Raw genomic sequence first — 23,670 nt, forward strand, 5'->3', positions numbered from 1 at the left:
GTTCTGTTGAATCAAAGAGTAAATGTTGTAATAAGAATTAATTTCCTGTTTTTGTTATATGACATCACTGTGAGTTCATATGTAAAACCACCCAATCCAATAAATAGTGTCAAAGTTCATGATAAGTAATAAAGCAAACTATTTTCTTTTGCAAGGTTAGCTTACAGGAACTATTAAAATAGGAACGTTAGAAATGCTGCTTTTCTAGCCCATTATCAGTAGAGATTTGCTGCCATCTTCTGGACGAGATATTACATGCAAAGAGTCTGCCCTCCGTTTAGATTGTAAGCTCGACTGAGTGGGGCCCTTGTCCACCTTTTATTCACTACTTGTTAGGTCCTGTTTTCCCATTGTACATCACAAAAGAAAATGATGTCATTTAATTCAATAAAAAATAATAGTGATGGCTGCAAAAGTCAAAACGGCACTAAGTGATTCCTTGTGATGGGACATTCCAGGTGGAATAGACCAAGTTAAACTCCATTGAATTAAGTCAGAAGTAGGTAACACATAAAAAAGTAACTATTTATTATCACTTTATAGATACCCAGTTCACAAGTCAGTCTTTTTAATTTAATGAGCATTTGCGTAGTTCTGGGTCAGCTTGTCTTCTCCTGAAGGGTTGAGTTGACTTTCGTTACAGCACTTTGACTTCCCTACTGAGCCGTCACAAGATAGTTTGTAAATCTCGGAGTTTCTATGCTTTCCATCGCAACTCAGCAGGTTGAGTCAAACTCTGCAAGTTCCCGGCTCATTAAAAATGAATGATGAATAGAAAGAAATATAAAAATTTGATAACACAAACATATTACTTTGGGAAAAGTATTTCTTTTTTTTCCCTTTAATATTAAATGACAGAGACAAACTATACTAAATCGAATCGCAATTTGCGTTGTGAAAGCTCCTTGTTCATTGGTTGCGACCACGCTGGATCGGTCAGGTCACCCGCCTATAGTAAGACAGTAAGTCATCCAGACTCTTTTCATCTGAAGCTGCACCTCTGACTGCGTCGGGCTGCTGGGGAGGATACAGAGTTTCTGTGGAATCCGGGCCGACAAATCTTTCTTTGGAAGAAGCCGGAGGATTCCTTTTCTTGTTCTGGAAACTTTCTGATTTCTTCTGCTCTGAAGCATAAAATGTTGGTGGCGCAAACTCGGGATCCCGCTCGTCTCGAGGGTCAGACCGCGGTTTAGACCAATGCCCAAACGTGAACTCTGAGGATGACAGTGGTTGTGTTACATGTTAATGTTAGTACAATTTAACATGAAAAGTCTGCAAGAACACCTAAAAAAAGGTTTCAGGTAACGCTGTGGTACAATTTTCAGGATGTCATAACATACAAAAAGTCTTGTAGGTTATGCGTTCGTGAAATGTTAAAAGACGTGGCTTCCCGAGACATTGTCTCCTTAGCTGGCCCGGCTGAGCAGCGAGTGCTGAGCCCATCTGATTTGTGTGTAGATGGAGAACATGATTTACAGAGAGATTGTAAAGTAAACATAAGACAAGCTCCCTCCTTGTTTGTTTTCCAGGACTTTCTATCAGTTTCGTGCTATAGGCTTAGCAGAAACATTAAACGGATTAGTCTGTGGAAACCATACAAACCAGCAAGCCGTACACAATCACATGGTTCCAGTGGCAGTCACTGCATTGTCCAAATAAATATGTTTAATGGTTAAGAATCTGTTTAGGATTATAGAATTCCCACACCCACCTTTGCCTCTGTCCCACTCTCGGACATGGGGTGCGCCCGGCTTACTGTCCTTCCTCTCCTCAACAATAACCTCTACTTTAGGCTCCGGCACAGTCACCTTCTCCGGCTCCAAAGGTTCGGGTCCAATCAGGTCATTATCCTCTTCACCTAAAAACACAAATAGCATTAAAGACAAATCTAAAGAAACACAAGGTGATTTATTAAAATGTACCAAAAATATACTAGTACCCAGCAATATAGAGAATGGTAGGCACAAAAAGGCGACCAATAAACCGCCTCTAATAAACAGTATTTGGGGTGCGGTGTAAGACTAGCTGTCCAGAAAACAAAAACAGATCACCTACTATGAAGCTGTGGTTGTGGGTGCGTTAGTATGTGTGTGTGTGTGTGAGTGTGATAGTGTGAGTGTCTGCATGCTATAGAGAATGCCCTTCCTGAGATTAGTCTCTGGATCCGCCACCGAGCCCTCTGTCTCTTTGTCAATGTGTCTAGGAACCTTAGATGATGTACACTCACCCTCTACTGCTGCCTCTTCTGCCCCCTCTCCCTTCGCTCGCTTCTTTCTCTGCCGTAATTTGGAGAGCCGCGTCTGTAGCATGGCTTTCCTCTTTGCCTTCAGATGCTCGCGCTTCAGCCTCTGATCTTCAGTCTAGCAAAGAAAAGATGAGACGTGCATCTCAATCCACTGTGTAGGTCTCCTGAGCAGCGCTAATCAAAGGCCCAAAATTGAAAAAGCTCAATATAAACCTGTCAAAAGCGCACTTTTTTCAGGTAAGATTTTCTGCGATATGGTTTTGCTCTCTTATCTCAGCATCCACAATAATTTATATTGCTTCGGCAATGCCCTGTGTGATTTATACTAAAGATACACAGTTAGAAAAAAAAAAAGGTAAAAAAAATCACATCCAGTCACAAAAGGTTCAATTATTGTTGCGTTGCCCATTGCAAGCGTCCTGTACAGTTGATTCTTTAGTTGGTGATCAAGTTGAACATTCTGCTTGCTTGCCCTCAATCCTCTTTGCCTGGGCCTTCTTCTCCTGGCAGTGGATCACCAAGAATGTCAGAGGGTGACTTACCTGATCACGCAGCATATTTAGAGTGTCCATTTGCTTCCGACGAGCCTCTTCGTCACGAGCAAAAGCAAAATAACCAACGCCGAGCTGCCTGGCCTCTGCAAAAACACCCAAAATAAATTCAGAGACTTGTACAAGCTGATTGAGTCAACAACACAACACATTTCTGATATATATATATATATATATCTATATCTATATATATATACACATCAGCTTATGAGAATGCTTGATAAAGCTAAATTTTATGAGGCCATCTTATATAAGAACCATCTGTTTTGTTATAGTTTACTATCTTTATGGGGCCAAAAGCACAGAATTTAATGCCAAGACTACCAAATCTAACAAAGCTATTTTTTAAGATAAAAACAAAACAAAACAGTATTCAATTTATAAAAGAATGCCATTCCTAGATTTTTGCCAAAACAACAAAATATATAAAGTTTGACGGGGAATGAACGGATAATGTACCATAATGTACCATTTTCCTGAATATCTTGATAATGCATGGGGCCCATTGGCCTTTTCATGGCTTCCTCTTCTTCCTTTTCCCATTGCTTTCTCTGCATCTCTCGCCTCATGTCTTCCGACAAGAGAGTCTTCTCCTCTGCCGGTGGTCTACAAGAGGTACAAGATTTTGACGGCCATTCTAAAGAACCTGTAGGTTTCACCAACTGTTCGGCAAAATGTCCAGAGCTAAAAAGCCAATTAGATAGCTATACTGTGCCGAGGAGAAGACAGAATGTGCTGCATTACACATGAATCTGCATCAGAGGAGGACACTATCTGATTTTTGAATCCCTCCTTACTAAACATTAGTATCTGAAAATATTGTAAATGTGTAATTGTGTAAAAAACATTTCAGATGAGGTTTCACCTCTTCCCCTGCAGTTCCTTGTCCATTTTCAAAAGAGCAGGTAGATCTTTCTTCATGCAGCGTCTTGATCGGCCCAACAAATCAACGTAATCCACCCTAATAGCAAAATAGAAATTATTTTTTTTCCAAAAAATATTTTGCCATAACAAAAGGAAAGTGCTGAGGAATTTTATAAAAAAAAAATAATGGGTTTTTAAAAGAACAACAACAACCAAAAAAAACTATATGTGATTTTTTACAATAAATATGTAGCAGTTCTTTTTGGATATTGTTTTCCATTAAGTAGAATATATATATATATATATATATATATATATATATATATAATATTATATAGTTTTGGGACAATGCCATTTTTTGACAAACCATTCTTCGCTGGGATCCTGGGGAGCTGGGATCGGCAGATCAGAAACCGCATCCTCGTCTTTATTCTTCTTAGCCTCTACACACAAAGCTTGGACCTCCTTCCTCTTCTCTATAATCTTCTGAGCAAAATCCACCAGGTACAGCTCCTCTGTCTCCTCGTCTGTCAGGTGTTTATCGACGCGAGAGGAAGAAATGAAGAGATAGTAATGAGCTGCATTCCCACTTCAGTGATGGAAACAAATAAAGGGGCTGTGATTCGGGGCTTTGATGCTTTTGCTTCAAAACACAAGAAGGGAAAGTTAAAAGGACGATGCATGAAGTACGGCAAATGAGATGCCGTCTTCAGAAACATGAAAAGGGACAGCTGTGTCTAGAAGAAGCCGCAGCAATTTCTATCAACACGCTATAGTAGTTCTAGTAGGGCTCAGGCAACGGATGTAACAAAATGGCTAATTGAACTTCAGAGACTCTTACAAGAGAACGTAACAAAAATAAAAATGTTACCGAATGCCCCAATTTTAGTGGTGGTATTTTGATTATTAAGGATCAGAAAATATTAAATGCAAACAAGGTTTTTGTCATTTCAATAGCTTTCACCCTGGAAATACACGACTTAACGCCGACAGTAGTGCCAGGCTTCAATAAGGTATGAAGCTTTTTAAAGACATAATAAAGAGCTCTATTTCCTGGGCAACTTGTTGGCTTGTAAATATTTAGAACAACCAGACGGAGCTCATCTAACATGGCGGACCTGAAGAACGCACTAATTACCAAGCTGATCAAAGGCCGATAGAAGTCACATTAAACTCTACAGGATCCCTGCCGCTTACGACGGGTTCAGCTAAAATGTACCCTCAGCTACTTGATGGTTCACTTTAGAAAATACTTGAAAGGCATGGTTGTTGGGTTTTTCTGTGACTGGATAGGGGCCAGCACACATTTTATAAACAGACCTGTGAAAACCAGCATTCAATCATATTCCAAAACCATTGCTGGTAGATTTGATGGTCTTACCAGGAAAATCCCCCTTGGTCATTTTCTCATACAGCTGGGCTTTCTCCTCCAGCTTCTGCCTAGAAGAAGAGGGTATATTTAGGGTTTCGATGCATTTGCAAACACATAAGGTCAAAGATATATTAAAAATAGCAGCTCTTAAAATCTGCTCTCACTTGGATTTTTCCAAAGTGTTCTCCTCTTCGATCTTTTCTTCCACATCTTTCTCTGCTCGTCCAGTAACTCCCGCGTTTTGCTTGCTCCAAATATTAGGTTTCTGAAAGAGAAGGTCTTGTGTTTGAGTCACACCTTACAGCGGGCCAATCGCATTTCTCAAATCTTTGTTTTATATTTAATAGAACTTATAAAATATATAAGTTCTACAGCCATAAATGCATCTTTACTATGAGCAATGTATTGTAATGATCACATCTATCAGGAACGCTGAATGTACTTCCTGGACTCCACGTTATTAAAAGTCCATTCCAGACCAACTTTCAGGTTAAATCAGAGGCTGACAATTTTGGTTTGAATCTATGAGCCAGATTTTTTTCCCAATCAAATTTTTATTTTTATATATATATTTATATATATATACATACATACACATTTCTACCTAGAACCGAGCTCACTGGGCCTGTCGCTGGTGCATCTTTCGTGCTTGCACGAGTCACGTGATGCTTAATGACCCCGTGCACAAATCCATCAAATCCTGCTCCTCTTTTCTATCTCCTAAGTGCCACTAACACCAGATACTAACATTCATGCTTACATTATACCGTAACAGACACACACTAACATACGCTAATACCATAAGCTCATGTACATGCCATACCAATACATACACAACACCATACACACTAACACCACACTCATACACATGAATGCACTATCCAAGAACAAACACTCCCACACAATATACAGATATAAAATACACTCACTATACACACTGAACCTGGCACTACAATACAGTAGACATACTGTTTCTGGCACTATACATACACACAGACTGACAATCACTATACATATACACACATACACACTGACACTACAATACAGTAGACATACCAACTCTGGCACTACACACTTACACACACACACTGACTGACATTACAGTATACACAGCCTCCAGCACTATACATACATACTAAATCTGATACGACACATACAGACACATTAGACTTTAATTCTACACATTCAGTCCCTCGCCAGATCCTGCCGCTTGCACCTAAAAAACATCTCTCGTATCCGCCCATTCCTCACCCAAGAATCCACAAAAACCCTCGTTCATTCCCTTATCATTTCCCCGTCTTGACTACTGCAACACTCTTCTGGTTGGCACTTCACTGTCTCGACTCTGTCCTCTACAGTCTATCCTTAATGCGGCTGCTAGGCTCATCTTCCTTGCATGTCGCTCCTCTTCTGCTTCCCCCCTCTGTGAAACCCTCCACTGGCTCCCAATTACCTTTAGAATTAAATTTAAGATCCTGGTACTGACATATAAGGCCATCCATAATACTGTTCCTCCGTACATTTCTGACCTCATTAGCAAATACTCTCCTACTCGATCCCTACGTTCCTCCCATGGGCTAAGGCTCTCCTCCTCACTCATCACCTCTTCCTTTTCCCGTCTGCAAGATTTCACTCGAGCTGCCCCATATCTCTGGAATCTTCTCCCAAGGAACCTTCAGCATTCTCCCTCCCTCCCAACATTCAAGAAACATCTAAAAACCCACTTCTTCAGAGAAGCCGCACCATCTTAGCTGCTAGAACTTCCTTGTCATCGATACAACCCCCACAATACCTCTCACCCTTTCTCTGTGCCTTATGTTTGTCACCCCATTTCCCTCTAGATTGTAAGCTTGCGAGCAGGGCTCTCTCCACCAAATGTATCGGTTTGTCTTAGTCTGTCAATTCTTGTCTTGTCATATCCCTTGAATTTATGTATTGTATTAAGCGCTGCGTAAACTGTTGGCGCTATATAAATAAAGGATAATAATAATAATAATAATAATTCTACTGAAAGCCTTCATACGCTCACCGGCAACCACACTGCAAATCAGCGGAAATATCAGCAGCTAATCACAGGTATGGTAGATGAACACTGATGTTTTATGAGCATAAAGGCGATTGGTTGCTGCGTAGTCGCTTTCCCAATCTCCAATGAAGCCATTGGAGCAAGCACAGCTTAGCGGAGGAGGCCCTGACAGTGCTAGGAGGTGGGCCTTAGAGGTTTTGGTTTAATTTTATTGGTCAGTTAGGTTAGGGGTTGGGTGTTATAAATAGGTAGCATCCATTTTGTTATCGCACTTTTAATCTGCTTGTCAGACTGGATTGTTGTCTTTTGGCATTTTCTGGTCTGGGGAGCGTGTTTTTTCTTTTTCAGGGTCATGGATCGTGATGTGGAGGCGTTGCTGGAGGGAATCCGGGCTGCTGCGAGGGACCGAGGGGCTGCGTGGCTTCGGGACCAGTTGGGCCCGTTGCTGGAAGGTGCCGGGCCCGCGTCGCTGGAATCACGTCGTCCGGTGCGGAGGACGAGGCCGCCGCAACGCTTGAGTCCGGAGGAGACCGGGCGGCGGCGGCGGCGGGAGCGGAGCCCGTCTGCGGAGGCAGGGCGCGGTCGTCAGCGGGACATGGAGCGGTGTGTGAGCCCAGCGGCAGGACGTCCGGGACCGGAGGAGCGGGGACGGAGGCCCCGGGGCTTGTCGGTGCCTGCGGGAGGACGGCGGGGAGCCGGAGCGGTTCTGCGGGGATCCGGAGGTGCGGCTGATCTGCTTACCGGTGAGGAGCGGGCGGCAGGCCTCGGATGCGGGGGGGGCGCTGCTGGGACGGCGGGAAGCGACGGGGAAGGCCGCGGAGGACACGTGGTCGGCGATGTGTGTGGCGCAGCCGAGGAGGGTGAGGCGGCGGGGCCCTGCGGCGCTGGGGGTGCTGTTAGGAGTCCTAGGATCGGTCAGGCGAGTGGCAGCAGTGATTGCGGCGATCGCGGGATGGCTGAGCGTGATAGGGATGGGCGTGGCCGGCGCTTTGTACAAGGTGAATCTGCATCAGGCCCCAGGGAGGCACGGGGTGCTGTTTTCAGTGGCAGGAGGAGTGAGGATGGCTCTAGGGGGGAACGCACGGTCCCAGTTGGGGTTGGTGCGCAGCGGGGCAGGCACGCTAGTCGGGTTGGCGGTGTTTTTTCACGCAGGAGTCGGTCGCCTTCACGGCCTGTTCAGCGGACTGGCCACGGGCGCTGCTCACGGACCAGGGATCGGAGGTCGCCTAGTGTTACCGGGAGGGCCGGTGACGGTCGGTGGCGCAGGCGTGCAGCAGATGGCGGTGCTGAAAGAGGATGGCGTTCCCGTTCTGGCTCTAGGGGTTCGGTTCCCAGGGATGTTCGGCGGTCTAGTCGGGAGTCCACGTGTAGGGTATTGCCGCGGTCTTCTTCTCGTTCCAGGTCGGAGCAGCGCCAGGCGGATGTACTGGGCGTTCAGCGGTCGAGTGTGGAGTTGCTCGGGACGGCGACCAGACCAGCGGAGTCGTCTGTTGGTGGCGGTCAGGACGCAACCCCGAGGCTTTCAGCAGCCGGGGGTTCTGGTGGTGAGTCGGGCTTGGGTTTTCAGGAGGGTAAATTATTAGCAGGTCTGAAGGCGTTAGTGGAGTCTTTGGGTAGGTCCGGGTCCGGTGCGGATTGTAGCCAGGTTTGGGTTTCCAGGTCTGAACAACAGGTGCAGGCAGGGCCGATTTCTGGTGAGGCAGCAGTAGGTTTGGCGGTCGGTGAGGGTGGTCAGTCGGCTGAGGATGTTGTGCCTGTTGGTGAGCGGGCGGAGTTGGCGGGTGAAATTGCGGATTCAGCTAGGCAGAATGCTTATGTGTCCTTTTCTGGTCCGTTGGGAGTTCACTTGAAGCGCGAGGTTAAGGAGAAGCTGTGGAAAGGGGAATTTGTTGAGATTTTTTCGCTTCTTCCGCTGGAAGAGTTTGTGGAGGTTAAGGAGGAGGATAAAAAAGATGCCAAAAAGGAGGAAGAGGAGAAGCGGCGTCGGTATCGGAAGATACCTAAATCTTTTGGTAATTGGTTAAGGGCTTTTTGCATTTTGGCGAGTGTGTTAGGGGAGAAGTCACCTAATTTGTGTTCGTCTTTATTCTGCTACGTGGATGGGATATGGGAGGCTTATCGTACGTATGGGGGGTTGGCTTGGTGGAAGTATGATGAGCAGTTTAGGCAGCGTTTAGCAGCTAATCCGGGCATGCGGTGGGACCATATGGACCTACCGCTGTGGATGAAGTTGATGATGGCTCAGCGGGCTTCGCCCTTTCAGCAGGGGGCCGGCGCGGGAACCTCCGGTTCCTCGTCGGCCGTTAATAAAAAAGGTTTCTGTTGGCTCTTTAATGAGGGTCAGTGCAAGTGGGGCGCCAGCTGTAAATTTAAGCATGAGTGCTCTGGATGTGGGGGGCGCATGGTCTCAACCGGTGTTTCAAGAGGGGTAAGTCAGGGGCCGTCGGTGGCGGTGGGTCAACCCCTGCAGCGGCTCCCGCTGGGGCGGTCTCCAGTGAGGTTAAGCGCGATGTTACCGTGGCTAAGCCGCTACGGTAGGCGTGCGGATGCGGAGTTGTTAAAGGAGGGTTTCCTGCATGGGTTTTTCATTCCGTTTCAGCCTAGGGAGGCGGGGCGTGAGTGTAGGAATCTTAAGTCGGTTGCGGACTTTCCTGACGTGGTTAAGGATAAGTTGATGAAGGAAGTGCAGTTGGGTAGGATGGCGGGGCCGTTTTCGGCTCCTCCGTTGGAGAATTTGAGGATTTCGCCTTTGGGGGTAGTCCCGAAGAAGGAGCCGGGGAAGTATCGGCTGATACACCATTTGTCTTACCCCACAGGTTTGTCGGTTAATGATGACATCGATAGGGAGCTGTGTTCGGTCTCCTATGCATCATTCGACCAGGCGGTTGAGTTGGTCAGGAGGGCCGGGCCTAATGCCCTTATGGCTAAGGCTGATGTTGAGGCTGCTTTTCGTTTGTTGCCGATTCATCCGGGGTGTCATCATTTATTAGGTTGTGTTTTTGATCGTGAGTATTTTGTTGATTTGTGTTTGCCGATGGGCTGTTCCATTTCTTGTTCCTATTTTGAAAAGTTTAGTTCTTTTTTGGAGTGGGTGGTTAAAGAGGAGGCTGGGAGCCGGTCGGTGGTTCACTATCTGGACGATTTTTTGTGCGTAGGGGCGGCTGATTCGGCTGATTGTTTTTATTTGCTGCGGACGTTGGAATGGGTTACGGATTTGTTTGGGGTTCCCTTGGCCGCCGATAAGACGGAGGGCCCCACGACTTGTTTAAGTTTTTTGGGATTGGAGATTGATTCCAGTAAGGGGGAGTGCAGGCTCCCTCAGGATAAGCTGATGGCGTTGCGGCAGTGTGTTGGCGTGGTGAAGTCTGCTAGGAAAGTTACCCTTTGGCAGTTACAATCGTTGATCGGTCGCTTGAATTTTGCTTGCAGGGTTATCCCTATGGGCAGGATATTTAGTAGGAGTCTGTCTACAGCAACGTCAGGGGTGCGGTCTGCCCATCACTTTATCAGGGTGTCCGTGAATATGAGGGCGGATTTGGAGGTTTGGGGGACCTTTTTGGCCCATTTTAACGGTACGGTGATTTTTAGGAAGGAGTCTGCTACGGCAGAGGAGTTGGACCTGTTTACGGATGCGTCTGGTAGTGTTGGTTTTGGGGCCTATTTCGGGGGCCGCTGGTGTGCGGAAAGGTGGCCGGTTCAATGGTTGGAGAGTTCCTTGATTCGGAATTTGGCCTTTTTGGAATTGTTCCCTTTGGTTGTTTCTTTGGCTTTGTGGGGGGATCTGTTACGGGATCGGAAGGTTGTTTTCTTTTCCGACAATATGTCAGTGGTGCAGGCGGTGAATCATTTGTCGGCAGCTTCGGGTCCAGTTGTTAGGTTGTTGCGCAGGTTCGTGTTGCTGTGCATGTCATTGAATGTTGTTTTTCGTGCTCGGCATGTTCCTGGATTTCTGAATGTAGTTGCGGATTCTCTGTCTCGTTTCCAGTGGCAGCGGTTTCGGGACGCGGCACCGGGAGCGTGTGCGGAGGGTCAGGCGTGCCCGGAGGAGATCTGGCTGCTCGGGACCGAATGTTTGGAGGTTGCATAAGAGCTTCGTTGGCACCTAAGACGTGGGCGGCTTACAGTAGGGTGTGGGATGCTTGGGATCGGCAGGTGTCTGTGATTGGGGATTTGGGTTCCAGTTCGAATCAGTTGGATGCTTTGCTTTGGTTTATATTTCATTTGTTTTCCTCGGGGGTTTCGGCGTCTGTGATTGATAAGAATATGGCTGCACTGGCCTTTTTGTTTAAACTTCGTGGTTGGGTGGATCACACCAAAAATTTTGTGGTTCGGCAGGCTTTGAAGGGGTTCAGGAGGAATCGTAGGAGAGTGGATTCGAGGCGGCCTGTCTCGGTGCAGGTTCTATCTCGGTTGCTTGGAGTATTACCTGGCATTTGTTTTTCCTTTTATGAGGCCCGGTTGTTTCAAGTTGCGTTTTTGTTTGCGTTTTTTGGGGCGTTTCGGATTGGCGAGCTGGTGAGTGGCAATACGAAGGGTCAAGGCGGGTTGCGTTTTGAGGATGTGGTGGTGAGTAGGGACATGGTCTCGATATGGTTACGGAGATCGAAAACGGATGTTTTGGGGAAGGGTTGTGTGGTGGTTCTGTACCCGTTTGAGGGGTCTTTGTTGTGTCCGGTGAAGGGTGCGATGGAATTTTTGGACGGTCGCCCTCGGGTGTCTGGGGCTTTCTTTGTTCATGCTGATGGTACTGCGTTGTCCCGTTTTCAGTTTTTACAGGTTTTTCGCAAAGGGCTGCTGGGTCTTGGTTTGGACCCTCGGCATTTTGGAACCCATTCGTTCCGGATTGGGGCGGCTACGGAGGCGGCACGCTTAGGTTTGGGCGATGCCTTGGTTAAGAGGATCGGGAGATGGGAGTCCGATTGTTTTCGTACGTATGTGCGGCCTGGGGATGTGGTCTGAGGGTGCGATGTTCTTGTGTTCATTTGGTTTGTTTTTCTTTTCTTTGTAGGTTTGGTGGCTTGGATCGTGGGCCACTCGCATGTTTTCTGGGCCAGACGGAGAGCTGCAGTTCGGGTTAACGGTCAGCAACTGGGCTTTCCTGAGGACCGGATCAAGATTTGGTGGTTTGGTTTTCGGGGTTTCAGCTGGATGGATGTGTGTTCTGAGGTGTGGGGGAGGTTGCATTCTGGGTTGCGACCGGATTTTGTGCTATTTCATGCTGGGGGTAATGAGTTGGGTCTGGTGCCGCAGAAGGAATTGGTTCGGAGGATGAAGCAGGATTTGGATCGGTTGAGGGAGTTGGTGCCGGGGGTTATGGTGGTATGGTCAGAGATGGTGCCTCGCTTAAGTTGGAGGCATGCTCGTGATCCTGTGGCTGTTGCTAGATGCCGGGGTAAGGTCAATCGGTTGATGGCCAGTTTTGTTCGGCGGTTTGGGGGTGTGGTGGTGCGGCATTTGGAATTGGAATTGCTGCTCCCAGGTTATTTTCGGGCTGACGGGGTGCATTTGACTGATGTTGGTCTGGATTTGTTGAACTTAGGTTTTCAAGATGGTTTGGTTCGGGCCCTGTTTTTTCGGGGTGGCGTGGCTCAGACGGCTTGAGGGGTCAAGGTCTGGCTGGTGGCGGGGTGGAGTGGCAAGTTTTGGAATTCTTGTATGGGGTTTTTTCGTGGAGAAGGTGAATGAAAGGTTGATGGTGGTGGTTTTTGTAGGTTTCGAGCTGGTCTGTGGCTCAGAACCTGGGGGTGTAGGGGTATCTGGGTATACCCCTATTTTGGAGTTGGAAATGTAAATTGTTGGCACTTTATTGTTATGTTTTTGGTCACTGTTAATTTATTGGGGGTCATTGTCATGGTGTGGGTGGTGTCGGGCTATTTGTATTCTAATGTTTTGTATGACAATGATTTTGGTTTTATGTTCTTTTCAAGCTGTGGACTTATAAATAATTTTCCACTACATTTCTGGTGTCTGTGTTTTATTTGGGGAATGGTATTTGGGTGGGGTCTCTTTTTTCAGGTGGGGCCCACATCTCGACTATGCGCCTGTCATGAAGCCATTGGAGCAAGCACAGCTTAGCGGAGGAGGCCCTGACAGTGCTAGGAGGTGGGCCTTAGAGGTTTTGGTTTAATTTTATTGGTCAGTTAGGTTAGGGGTTGGGTGTTATAAATAGGTAGCATCCATTTTGTTATCGCACTTTTAATCTGCTTGTCAGACTGGATTGTTGTCCCTCCCTCCCTCCCTAATTTTGAGTTGGGGTGGGGGGTTTTTTTCCCGTTTTGTCACAGCGGCGGGGTGGAGTGGCAAGTTTTGGAATTCTTGTATGGGGTTTTTTCGTGGAGAAGGTGAATGAAAGGTTGATGGTGGTGGTTTTTGTAGGTTTCGAGCTGGTCTGTGGCTCAGAACCTGGGGGTGTAGGGGTATCTGGGTATACCCCTATTTTGGAGTTGGAAATGTAAATTGTTGGCACTTTATTGTTATGTTTTTGGTCACTGTTAATTTATTGGGGGTCATTGTCATGGTGTGGGTGGTGTCGGGCTATTTGTATTCTAATGTTTTGTATGACAATGATTTTGGTTTTATGTTCTTTTCAAGCTGTGGACTTATAAATAATTTTCCACTACATTTCTGGTGTCTGTGTTTTATTTGGGGAATGGTATTTGGGTGGGGTCTCTTTTTTCAGGTGGGGCCCACATCTCGACTATGCGCCTGTCATAAGTATGGACCGCTAACCAGTCCGCATACAGTAAAAATGCATTAATAATTAACAATAATGTGTGGACTATGCCGTTCCTTAATTATTGTTAATTATCATTTGGTAATGCATTCATATTAGGGCAACATTGTAACTATTTGTGTTGTCACTAAGAACACGTGAAACATTTTCTACGCTGTGAGCATTTAGCATCTAAAATGTGAAGGGATTTAAAGTATTACGGCCAAATCTGTTGAAGATCTATTTACGCTTCCCAGTGTTTATTGTCTTGGAAATCACCCAAGCTGGATTGTTATTTCATGGCACCTACCTTGGGAGCTGCTCTAGGTTTTGGGAGACCCCCAGCATCTTTGGAAATTTTCTCTTGCTTGAATTCTTCTTGTTTTCTAAAAAGCTCAGCCTTGAGGTCTACCAACTAAAATAAATAAATAAAAAAAGACTCTGTTAAATGACAAAAAGCACATGTTTCACGCTAGGGCTGCAACGAACAATTATTTTCAATTTATTCGGATAAAAAAATAAATAATTTAATAAAGTAACGTAGGATGTTAAAAACAAACGGAAGAATAAAAAAAAACTGATAAAAATGCATTTCTTGTTTTTATTTCCTAACCTGCCCCCCAGTTATGAACATTTGAGCCCACAATGTCTCCCAGACATGCCACTCCACCCTCCCCACATATGCCTTATATACCCTATATGCCTTATACCCCCAGATATGTCACTCCGTCCTCCCCAGGTATGCCGTACACCCCCCCCCGATATGCCATAGTGCCCTCATAGATTTGCAGACTCGTTCACAGACACAATACATTTATAAATAAATACAGGGTTGATCTTCACTGCCCCCAGGATTTAGATTCCCCTCAGTTTGCCCCCCTTTACCTCTAACTGCACCTTAAGTTAAACTTATTAAATTAAATGAACCCTCAGTCCTCAGCATTAAATTAACCCTGTAGAGAAGACCCCATCAACCACAACTGCCCCTAAACTAACCCTGAAGACCTCATCAACCACAACTGCCCCTATATTAAGCCTAAAGACCCCATCAACCACAACTGCCCCTAAATTAACCCTAAACACCCCATCAACAACTGCCCCTAAATTAGCCCTGAAGACCCCAACTGCCCCTAAATTAACCCTAAACAACCCTTTAACCACAACTGCCCCTAAATTAACCCTGAAGACCCCCATCAACCACAACTGCCCCTAACTTTCAGCAGCCCAAATATAAATTTTATGCTCACAGTTAGATGACTTCTTGAGCCATGTGGACGCTATAGGATATGGGTGGGGCCAACCGGAAGTCTGGCCCCGCCTCTTTCTTTCTCCCTGTCCCTCCCTGTAGTCACCGACTATTTGCCCCTGTCCCTCCATGCAGCAAATCGGCAGTGACTGCAGAGAGGGACTGGTAAGTAGGAACTGCTGTGAGTCACACTGATAAAAATCGATTCAACTGATTGATAATGAAATTCGTTGACAACGATTTTCATTATCGATTATTATTGATTTATCGATTAGTTGTTGCAGCCCTAAAATAAATTTTTACAGACATAAAAAAGATTTTACGTGTTTTGGAATTAAGCATGTTTCCAAATTTACTTTACAGAGAGAGCCATAGATAAGTGGAACAGCCTCCCAGCAGAAGTGGTAGAGGGTAATACAGTGAGGGGATTAAACATGCATGGGATAGACATACCGCTCCTGAATCTAACACAAGATCAACGACTGATTAAGGTTTGAGTCTTTATAGGTTAGACGGGGGCCGGATGGGGCCGATCTGCCGGTACATTACAGGAATATGGATTGAACGTTAGCAGTAGTAGTTGGTAGTAACAGCTGTTTGGGTGATGTCATTCCAGTTTATGAATATGATGGCGCTATATAAATCAATAATAATAACACACATTGTACAGCGCTGCGGAGTAGGATGGCGCTATATAAATCATTACAATAGTAGCCGATTCCAATAAGACAAATCTGAAAAAGAGACCGCTGAGGCTTTAAAAGCTTACGAAAGGCTGCATCTTTTACGACGTTTGCCTAATAAAAGGTTTCCCCTTCTGCTAAAGACCTGCAGCGCTTACAGGTTTCACACATTTAACCCCAGTTCTGATTTCAAACATCAGAAAACCTTGTGTTTCTCTTCTGGGTGGAAATGTTTGGTGGGGACATTATACCGATACGCCGTCACTTTAATTCGGCCAAGTGACATTTTGTGTTGTATGACATCATGATGCCATTGTGATGTCACTGGTGGCAGGCTGCAGACTGATGAGTCGGCGTCACCGAAAGCCATTTCTCAGCGATAGAGATGAGAATGAGGATCGTTTTGCTTGTTTTTCTTGCAAGTTTTTTCACTGTTTGTGGAGTAGATGTTCTGCAGGTGAGTAACGTTACCGCGCCAAGCTTCATCACAACAACAACATGGGATTTGGATCATCTGCAGATTGGGCGTCACCCCCTGGGGTAAAATAACCTGAGCTGGGGACTTGTAACCAATCGCAGCTCAATTAGCAGTTTTCACCCTGTTGTCTTGGTTGACTGCACCGGGTCAAATCGCTGTATCTGAAATCTGTATCCTCTTTTCTCTTACAGGAAGTCATAATCTGCATTGATCATCTTCCAGATGATAGCGGCGTCCCACCAGAAACCACCTACGAGTGCAATTATGAGGTAAGAAGAAAGAAACTGATGGCTTTGGGTAAAATTTGGGTTAGGTTTGGATTTTGGATCTTAATGATACCTTAATGTATGACCGCTGCCTCTGTGATGACCAAATAGCTTCGTTCACCACCTTATGTCTCCCTCTGTTTAGGAAGATCCCGGGACGGAGAATGACTGCTTCTGCCATCAAGCAGCCGCTCTCGCATTTCTGATCCCAGCTGTGATTGCGGTAATCTGTGCTGTTCTTTTGGTAAGAACTGGAGAGCGAGATGCGGCCCCCGTGACTTCTCCACCAGGACCGCAGCAGGAAGGTTTAGTTGGTCCAGACGGCAGCACATCTTTCAGATGTACTTTGGTTACTCTGATTATTCCATCGCATAGCTGCCAGCTGACCCAAAACCTGGACCTGCAGCTAATCGAGGAGACCCTTCTGGAAGCTTACCGGAAGATGAAAGAGTCATCAAAGGCTTCCACCCACCAGAGAAAGAGGAGCGAGTAAACCACCGCAGATCTCATTGGGAAACCAAGAACGTTCCCAGCCCCTGCCCTATAACAACGTGGCATCTGCTGCCGGCGACTTCCAAACCAGCCGTGCCCTCGATGACACCGAACAGGGCCAAGAGATCTGTCACCCTCCTACACCTCACCATAGTGGCCCCCTCTCTACACCATCTGGAGAGTGCAGTGAGGAGCCAGTCAGAGCCAAGCCAAGCCACGCACCACAACCACCACCCTCAGCGACGTGACCGTCCATCCTACACCAGTTCCTCGCAAAGACGGAGGGAAGAACCGCTGGCGTCTCGCTTCCCGGCTGAGAGCAGCTTTTAAAACAATTGTTGATCTCTTTCTGTGCCGTCACTTTCCCAAAGAGTAGGAACTGTGAGGGATGGATCCGGACGTGACCCGTCTCTCCATCGGATCGCAGTCACCCGGATAACGGACTTCACCCTCTGCCCCAAAACCTTCTGCTTCCCTGTTAGGACTTTCCCTATAGTGCAAATAAAAAATTATAAAAAAACACAATACGGCGTCGTTATTGAATAAGACTCCCCCGTCTGGTATTTACAATATTTTTCAGCGTATTAAACCCAAATCTGCAACGGGTTCTCGCTCACAAAGTTACAGGTCTCTGTGACACCAATTGTCAGAAATGTGCATTGATAAAAACACCAAATCCTTGCATTTTGTGCAGATTTTCGCTGTTGGAGCCAAATGTATTTTTCTTAAAATGAGTGAAAACATTTTATTTTTAAAATCTTTGAGAACACAGATATACAGGAATAAGGGCGCTTCACAGTGAGAGCCGCATAGAGGTGGTGATCGCAGGTTCTGGGGGGCTTTTAAGACGTCATTCGTTATATTTTTGGAAAGATGCAGCATCACGCTTCCTGGACTCTTTCGCTGTTATTCATACACTGATCATGGAACCAAACCCCTATAATAACGCCCTTATGTTTAAAGGGACACTCCAGCCACCAAATACATACGATAGCAATATGGTCCCTTTAAAATTTTTGTGGTGCCCCCTTGCAACAGCATTTGTCCCGTCAGCACCTATTCTCCATGTATGTGATATACCTCCAGCGGTGGCTCGGGGGACGCTGGACGCGGGGGGGCTGTTTGTATCCAAAGTGCATCCGCTAATTTCAATGGGGGAGCTTACAGACTAAGACACAATTCCTCCCCATTTAGGTGACTCTTTCAATCGGAAACGCAAAGTAATACCCCCTTAAAAATAATATCAACGGCTGAAGGAAATAGAACATTATAAATGTATAACAGGTTATAAACGTGGCGCGTGTGAAGCCCCACAACACGTATTTAGCTTATTTTGTAAATAATAATAATAAACATAACAAAATAAAAATAAAAAATAATAAATAACAGCTAATAAAACCCTGTTAAGCTGAAGATATCATGGCAAAAAGTAGGTGTCACTGTGCTACAACTCCCATCATGCTCAGCAGATGGATGAGAGACATGGGAGTGTGCAGTTCCCACATCTGGGCAGCTTCCTGTTGGCCACCCTGTGTAATTATTACATTATTATTTATTATTATCTATTATTTTCACCCTTACTTGTTCACTCTGAGAGAACACTGAGCGCTATAACCGGGGCCAGCTCTACTCACCGAGGCCGCCGTCACATCCAGCACCTTCTTCCTTTTATCCATCGCCCCGTTTAATTTAACACCATGTCCTGTGAACGGAAATAATCTACGCTGGACTCCCTCCGCATTACAACCAGGCCACCGTGTTTACACCGAGGACAGTGACTCAAAAACGTCGCGAGATCTCCGTAGTGCCGCAAACCGCGACTTTGTCCAGCTGAGGGCGCCATATTGTGAAGGTCACGCTGATCAAGGTTTAGCGGGCCGCCTGGGTAATGCCCAGTAATTATGCGGCGTGCGGGTACCAATACACAGCCCTAGCTTATCAATCCACCCAGCAAACAAACCTTCCTCAGGCTAGACAGCACAGTGACCGGTAAAAGCAGTGCTGTGTGCAGTAAAGCAAAATAAATATCGAAAACCCCAAATATATGCATTTGTCAGAAAAAAAAGTATAGTTCAATGGTGGTCAATTTATAGAAACTTGTTGGCAGACAAGACCTATTTTTTTTACCCTGCAGACCGTTCCCTATTTTAGTTGCCCTTCTCTAAACTCTCTGCAGAACGTCAACATCCATTCCGGAGACGGGGTATCCATAACGGGGGCTCAACACGACTGACGGGGGTGCACTTTCCCAGTCTAGAAACCAGCGCCCAATCAAATTCTAAAAAAATATTTCGATAAAGTGCGGGGTCGTCAGATAATCCTAATAATCTCAATAAACTCTCATTATTATATAAATGGCGGACGGTCGATAAAGCGAGGTTAGGGCCATTATATAGCCGTAGACGTTCCAGCAAGGGTTAATAGCCCGCACTTGTTTGCCATTTGAACCGCGCAAGTATAATTGCATCTGAAACGTTGGAGATATCTCGGTGCCCGTTTACTGCGCAAATAACTGTATTCCCAAGACGGCCCCCGGAGCCCAGAATTCTTGTCCAATATCCAATGTCATTAAGTGAATCATGTTATCTGATGTCCCCGGGCGCAGCAGACTCCCTGGCTATTGTTACGAGCCTCGGAGCCTTGCCGGGGCATTTATGATCGAAAAGACCGCACGATATTATATTTGTTTTTCATCCGTATTTCCGAACGGTGCGAAGCTCGCCCAGACCTTAAAGGAAAGGAAATTAAAAAATACGTCCCTGATAATGCGAGGGAACGCGGAGGGCTTTGAGTTTACTTAGCGCTTGTGCTTAACCCTTGCGTTCCCAGAAGGACCAGCAAAAATTGAGTCGCATTACGGGATTTCTGGCAGAAAAAAAATATGAATAAACTGGTGCGCTCTTTAAAGGCTGAGGTTTTGAATAAAAATGTCATTATCCTAACTTATCATTTTAGTATTCTTTGAATGGGTGCTGTAGACACAAGTCATATCTCTCTATATACCGTATATATTATACGCTAATGTTCAAATGTTTGGGGTGCCTTTATCACTCCCATCACACCTGTGTTCCAATGGCCCTTTATCACTCCCATCACTCCTGTGTTCCAATGGCCCTTTATCACTCCCATCACTCCTGTGTTCCAATGGCCCTTTATCACTCCCATCACTCCTGTGTTCCAATGGCCCTTTATCACTCCCATCACTCCTGAGTTCTAATCTCCCTTTATCACTTCCATCACTTCTGTGTTCCAATCACCCTTTATCACTCTCATCACTCCTGTGTTCCAACAGCACGTTGTGTTCGCTGATCCAAGATTACGTTTAAAAGGCTAACTGATCGTCAGAAAACCCTTTTGTAATTATGTTACAACCAGAAATGTCCTTGTTTTCCACAAAAACAGCTAAGTGACCCCAAACTTTTGAATGGTAGTGTATATATACTGATATATATATACACCCCTTGGCAGCCGATGGTCTGCATCTCCTCTGACACCTAACACGCATCGGCTGTCTCGGATAATGTGATTTATAGACCTAAATTACATGAGTAGCCATTCCCTTCTGCAGCGTATAGCAGGGCTGATCATGTATTAATGCCACCCATTCCACTCAGCTGCTAAACACAAGTAAATTTCTACTTTCTATACATACTGTTGCTGGCTGAGGGTGATGTGATAGCTGTCATCAAGCCTTGCCGTGTTGTAAGTCCTGCGTACCAAGGGTAGTGTCGGGCAAACAGGGCAGATGCTTAAGGCAACATGCTAAGAAATCAAATTGTGATTAATAGGGGTAACATGCCTTTATCGGGGTGTACAAATAGGCAATGGTACATTAGAAGGGGCCCCTGTGACTGTTTACAAGGGCCACCCCAGGGCCAAATGTGTTCTGCCCCTGAGTAATCACATAGCCAGCTCCACCAAGATTCCCAATGAGACAGAAGCTATTATATCAATGTACAATGGCTGGCTGAAGGTGATGAGAGTCGTACTGTAGGGTGCCAATTTGCGAGCCCCGTGGCACCAGCTCGTTCTGTATTATAAGATTCTACCCCATCCCAGGAAGCGGCCAAATTAGGATCCCTCCTTCTCTATGCACAGCAGCATATCGCCGGCTCTTTAGGCACGCAAAGCTTTGAAGTAGACGTTTGTTTTAATCTTTAATAGCGAGAGTTAATTATGTTACGCACTCGCTGTGGCAATGCACATGCCATCTGCTACGGATATGGTTAAAACTCTAATTTCCATCAAAAATGCATTCGATCGGGAGAATCCACCACCTCCCAGCTGTAACGTCTAGCAGCCGATGCATAACTAAGCGGCGGAGAATGTATGATAGTATCAGGGGTGTCTTAATAATAGTCATATAACGCCAGGCAAAATTTAGACTTTTTTTTGTGAAAACGCTGATATTTCAACCAAAAGGTAATGTATAACCTGCAATATTGAGGACGGTGAGCTGGCCACAGCGAAACGCGTAGAGAACTTTTACATTATTTTTTCCATCTGGATGGTGAGCTTTGTATGATTATACAGCACTTTTGCACAAGCATACGCTGTGCCTTCTTGATTAACCCCATTCATGACAAAGCCCGCACGGGCTCACAATGCATTGTTTTAATGGGTTTAAGGGCAACCCATTGTCCTTAAGGGGTTAAAGATTTTTGTGCATTGCATGCTCGTATATATTGCATCGCGTCATATTGGTATGACACTATACTTTTTTATATTTTTCTGTCCCTTTATATATAAGCCACGTTTTGGTGGTTGCTGCAGTTACATTTGTAACATTTCACTTGTGTTGGCATACTGTGTTCAGTATATATATATATATATATATGCATTTTAGTCTGAAAACATGGTTTTACTTTAATCTTTAATTAAAATTTGGGGGAAATAGCAGATATATGTTAAAAGCAAAAGCTTAGTCCGATTAATGCTTACTATGCTTTGCCAATGACTGGATCTGCCAGACAAATCTCTTTACTGATCGGCAGAGAGACCAAAATTCTTTCACACAATGGGACCTACGATTTCTGCTACACTCCCCCTACCCCCCTACCTCTCTCAATATGAGCCCACTCCAGCAAACACATATATTAGGGACCCTTCTACATGCTGCACAGGTAGACAAGGTATCTATTTTAAGTCTTTAAAAAGCCAATTTTATACCCATTGATTATTCTACCCAAACAAATGTGTTGGCAAAAATAGGCTGCCCCTCCACACAAAGCCTCTCTGACCAAAGATGACAGACAAACTGTTTGGGGACAAAGATAGCACCGTTAAGCTGTTTAGGGACAAAGATTGCAGAGACAAGCTGTTTGGGAATAAAGATGGTACTGTGAAGCTCTTTGGGGATAAATACGGCACTGTTAAACTCTTTGGAGACACAAATGCCAGAGACATGTATGTAAGAGGTGGGTCTTCAATAATGTGGCCTGGGCAGGAAGGGGTGTGGGAAATGAATATTAGGTGGGTGCGTGAGTTTAGTCAGGCCCAGGGTAGCACAAAACCTAAATACACCATGAAACCATTGTCTGTATAATGACGCAAAAACAGTTTTGGGGGAAAAAAACCCATAAACAGTATTTTTTTTAAAAAAGCAAAAGCTTAATGTTATTTTGGTTCATTTTGATGAGTGAAGTCAGAGTGAAAATGTGAGGTCCTGTGCGGGGACCCCTTGTGGATTGGCTCGCTTCCGTCTGTATGTCGACTCCGCGTGTAACATGTTAACAAAGAAATGAGCTATGGCTTAAATAAACAGACTTATTATCATAGCCGGGTATTGTTAGAAGTGAATCGAGTGGGGATAATTGATTCAGTTGTACGGGGTTCATTAGTATTCTGTTCATTATAGCAGAAAAGATTAAATCGCCTTTGCTTCCACTGAGCCGGAGAAACACAAGCACGCGTTCCTTTCATTTATGTTTTCTATTTTGTTTTTTTCATAATGGGAGTATGAGAACGAGGGTCTCAGGTGGATTTTTTTTTACAATAATACTCATACTGAACTACAGTGTTGTAGACACATAGCTTAATGTAAATCATATCTATAGGTTTATTAACGTTTTTTGCCGTAATCTCATGCCGAAGGGGCAGATTCTCAGGGTCACACAGTCTCAAACTTTATGCACTATTTTACACCGATGTGACCTTATCTAAGACTCCCGATGTTATGGTTTATATCCCAGCTTGGATGCAGGTGACTCAGCTAAGTGTATCAATGAATAATGAGAAGTCATGGTTTCCATGAGGATCGGTATTAGAGCCATTTGGGTAATACATTTGGTGAATCACTGCATAGAATCTCCATGACGGTTCATATTTTTAAGAGTCTCCGGGTCAGCTCATTTAGAAAGTTCCCAGATATGCTTATTAGTGATAATAATGAAATTCAGGCCCCTTACAGCTTCCTCTCTTCTGGGAAGGATTTCCACAAGATTTTGGGGAGTTCCTGTGGGAATTGTTCCCATTCATCCAGTAGAGTATTCGTGAGGTCAGCACATGTTGGACGAGACGCCCGGCTCACAATCTCCGTTCCAATACATCCCAAAGGTGTTCGATGAGGTTGAGGTCAGGGCTCTGTTGGGCCGGTCAAGTTCTTCCACACCAAACTCATCCAACCATGTCTTTCTGAACTTTGCTTTGTGCGCTGGGCGCAGTGATGCTGGAATAGAAAAGGGTTCTCCCCAAACTCTTCCCACAAAGTTGGAAGCAGAGCATTGTCCAAAATGT

At 45.3% G+C, this 23,670-nt stretch overlaps 1 protein-coding gene across 1 annotated transcript; it reads right to left on the reverse strand.

The window, feature by feature from the left end:
* Positions 1-936: 936 nt before the first annotated feature.
* LOC149273213 (coiled-coil domain-containing protein 174-like) lies at positions 937-18,611 on the reverse strand. The gene is made up of 11 exons (XM_089506576.1): positions 18,570-18,611; positions 14,081-14,185; positions 5,197-5,297; positions 5,042-5,100; positions 4,028-4,187; positions 3,662-3,757; positions 3,266-3,402; positions 2,788-2,882; positions 2,228-2,360; positions 1,712-1,852; positions 937-1,214 (listed from the first exon to the last, which is right to left on the reverse strand). Exons 1-11 carry the CDS (start codon positions 18,609-18,611, stop codon positions 937-939), a joined length of 1,347 nt encoding a protein of 448 aa, XP_089362702.1.
* Between the last annotated feature and the right edge of the window lie 5,059 nt (positions 18,612-23,670).

This window comes from Sceloporus occidentalis, unplaced genomic scaffold (assembly GCF_023333645.1).
Source record: "Sceloporus occidentalis isolate IW3139 unplaced genomic scaffold, rSceOcc1.0.p SCAF_395, whole genome shotgun sequence".
NCBI classification, from domain to species: domain Eukaryota; kingdom Metazoa; phylum Chordata; class Lepidosauria; order Squamata; family Phrynosomatidae; genus Sceloporus; species Sceloporus occidentalis.

Coding starts and splice junctions, on each gene's coding strand:
- LOC149273213 (XM_089506576.1), bottom strand. CDS start 18,611: ATGGATAAAAGGAAGAAGGTGCTGGATGTGACGGCGGCCTCG. Junction 14,186..18,569: donor TGGATGTGACGGCGGCCTCG/GTGAGTAGAGCT, acceptor TATTTATTTTAG/TTGGTAGACCTCAAGGCTGA. Junction 1,215..1,711: donor AGAGTGGGACAGAGGCAAAG/GTGGGTGTGGGA, acceptor TGTCATCCTCAG/AGTTCACGTTTGGGCATTGG.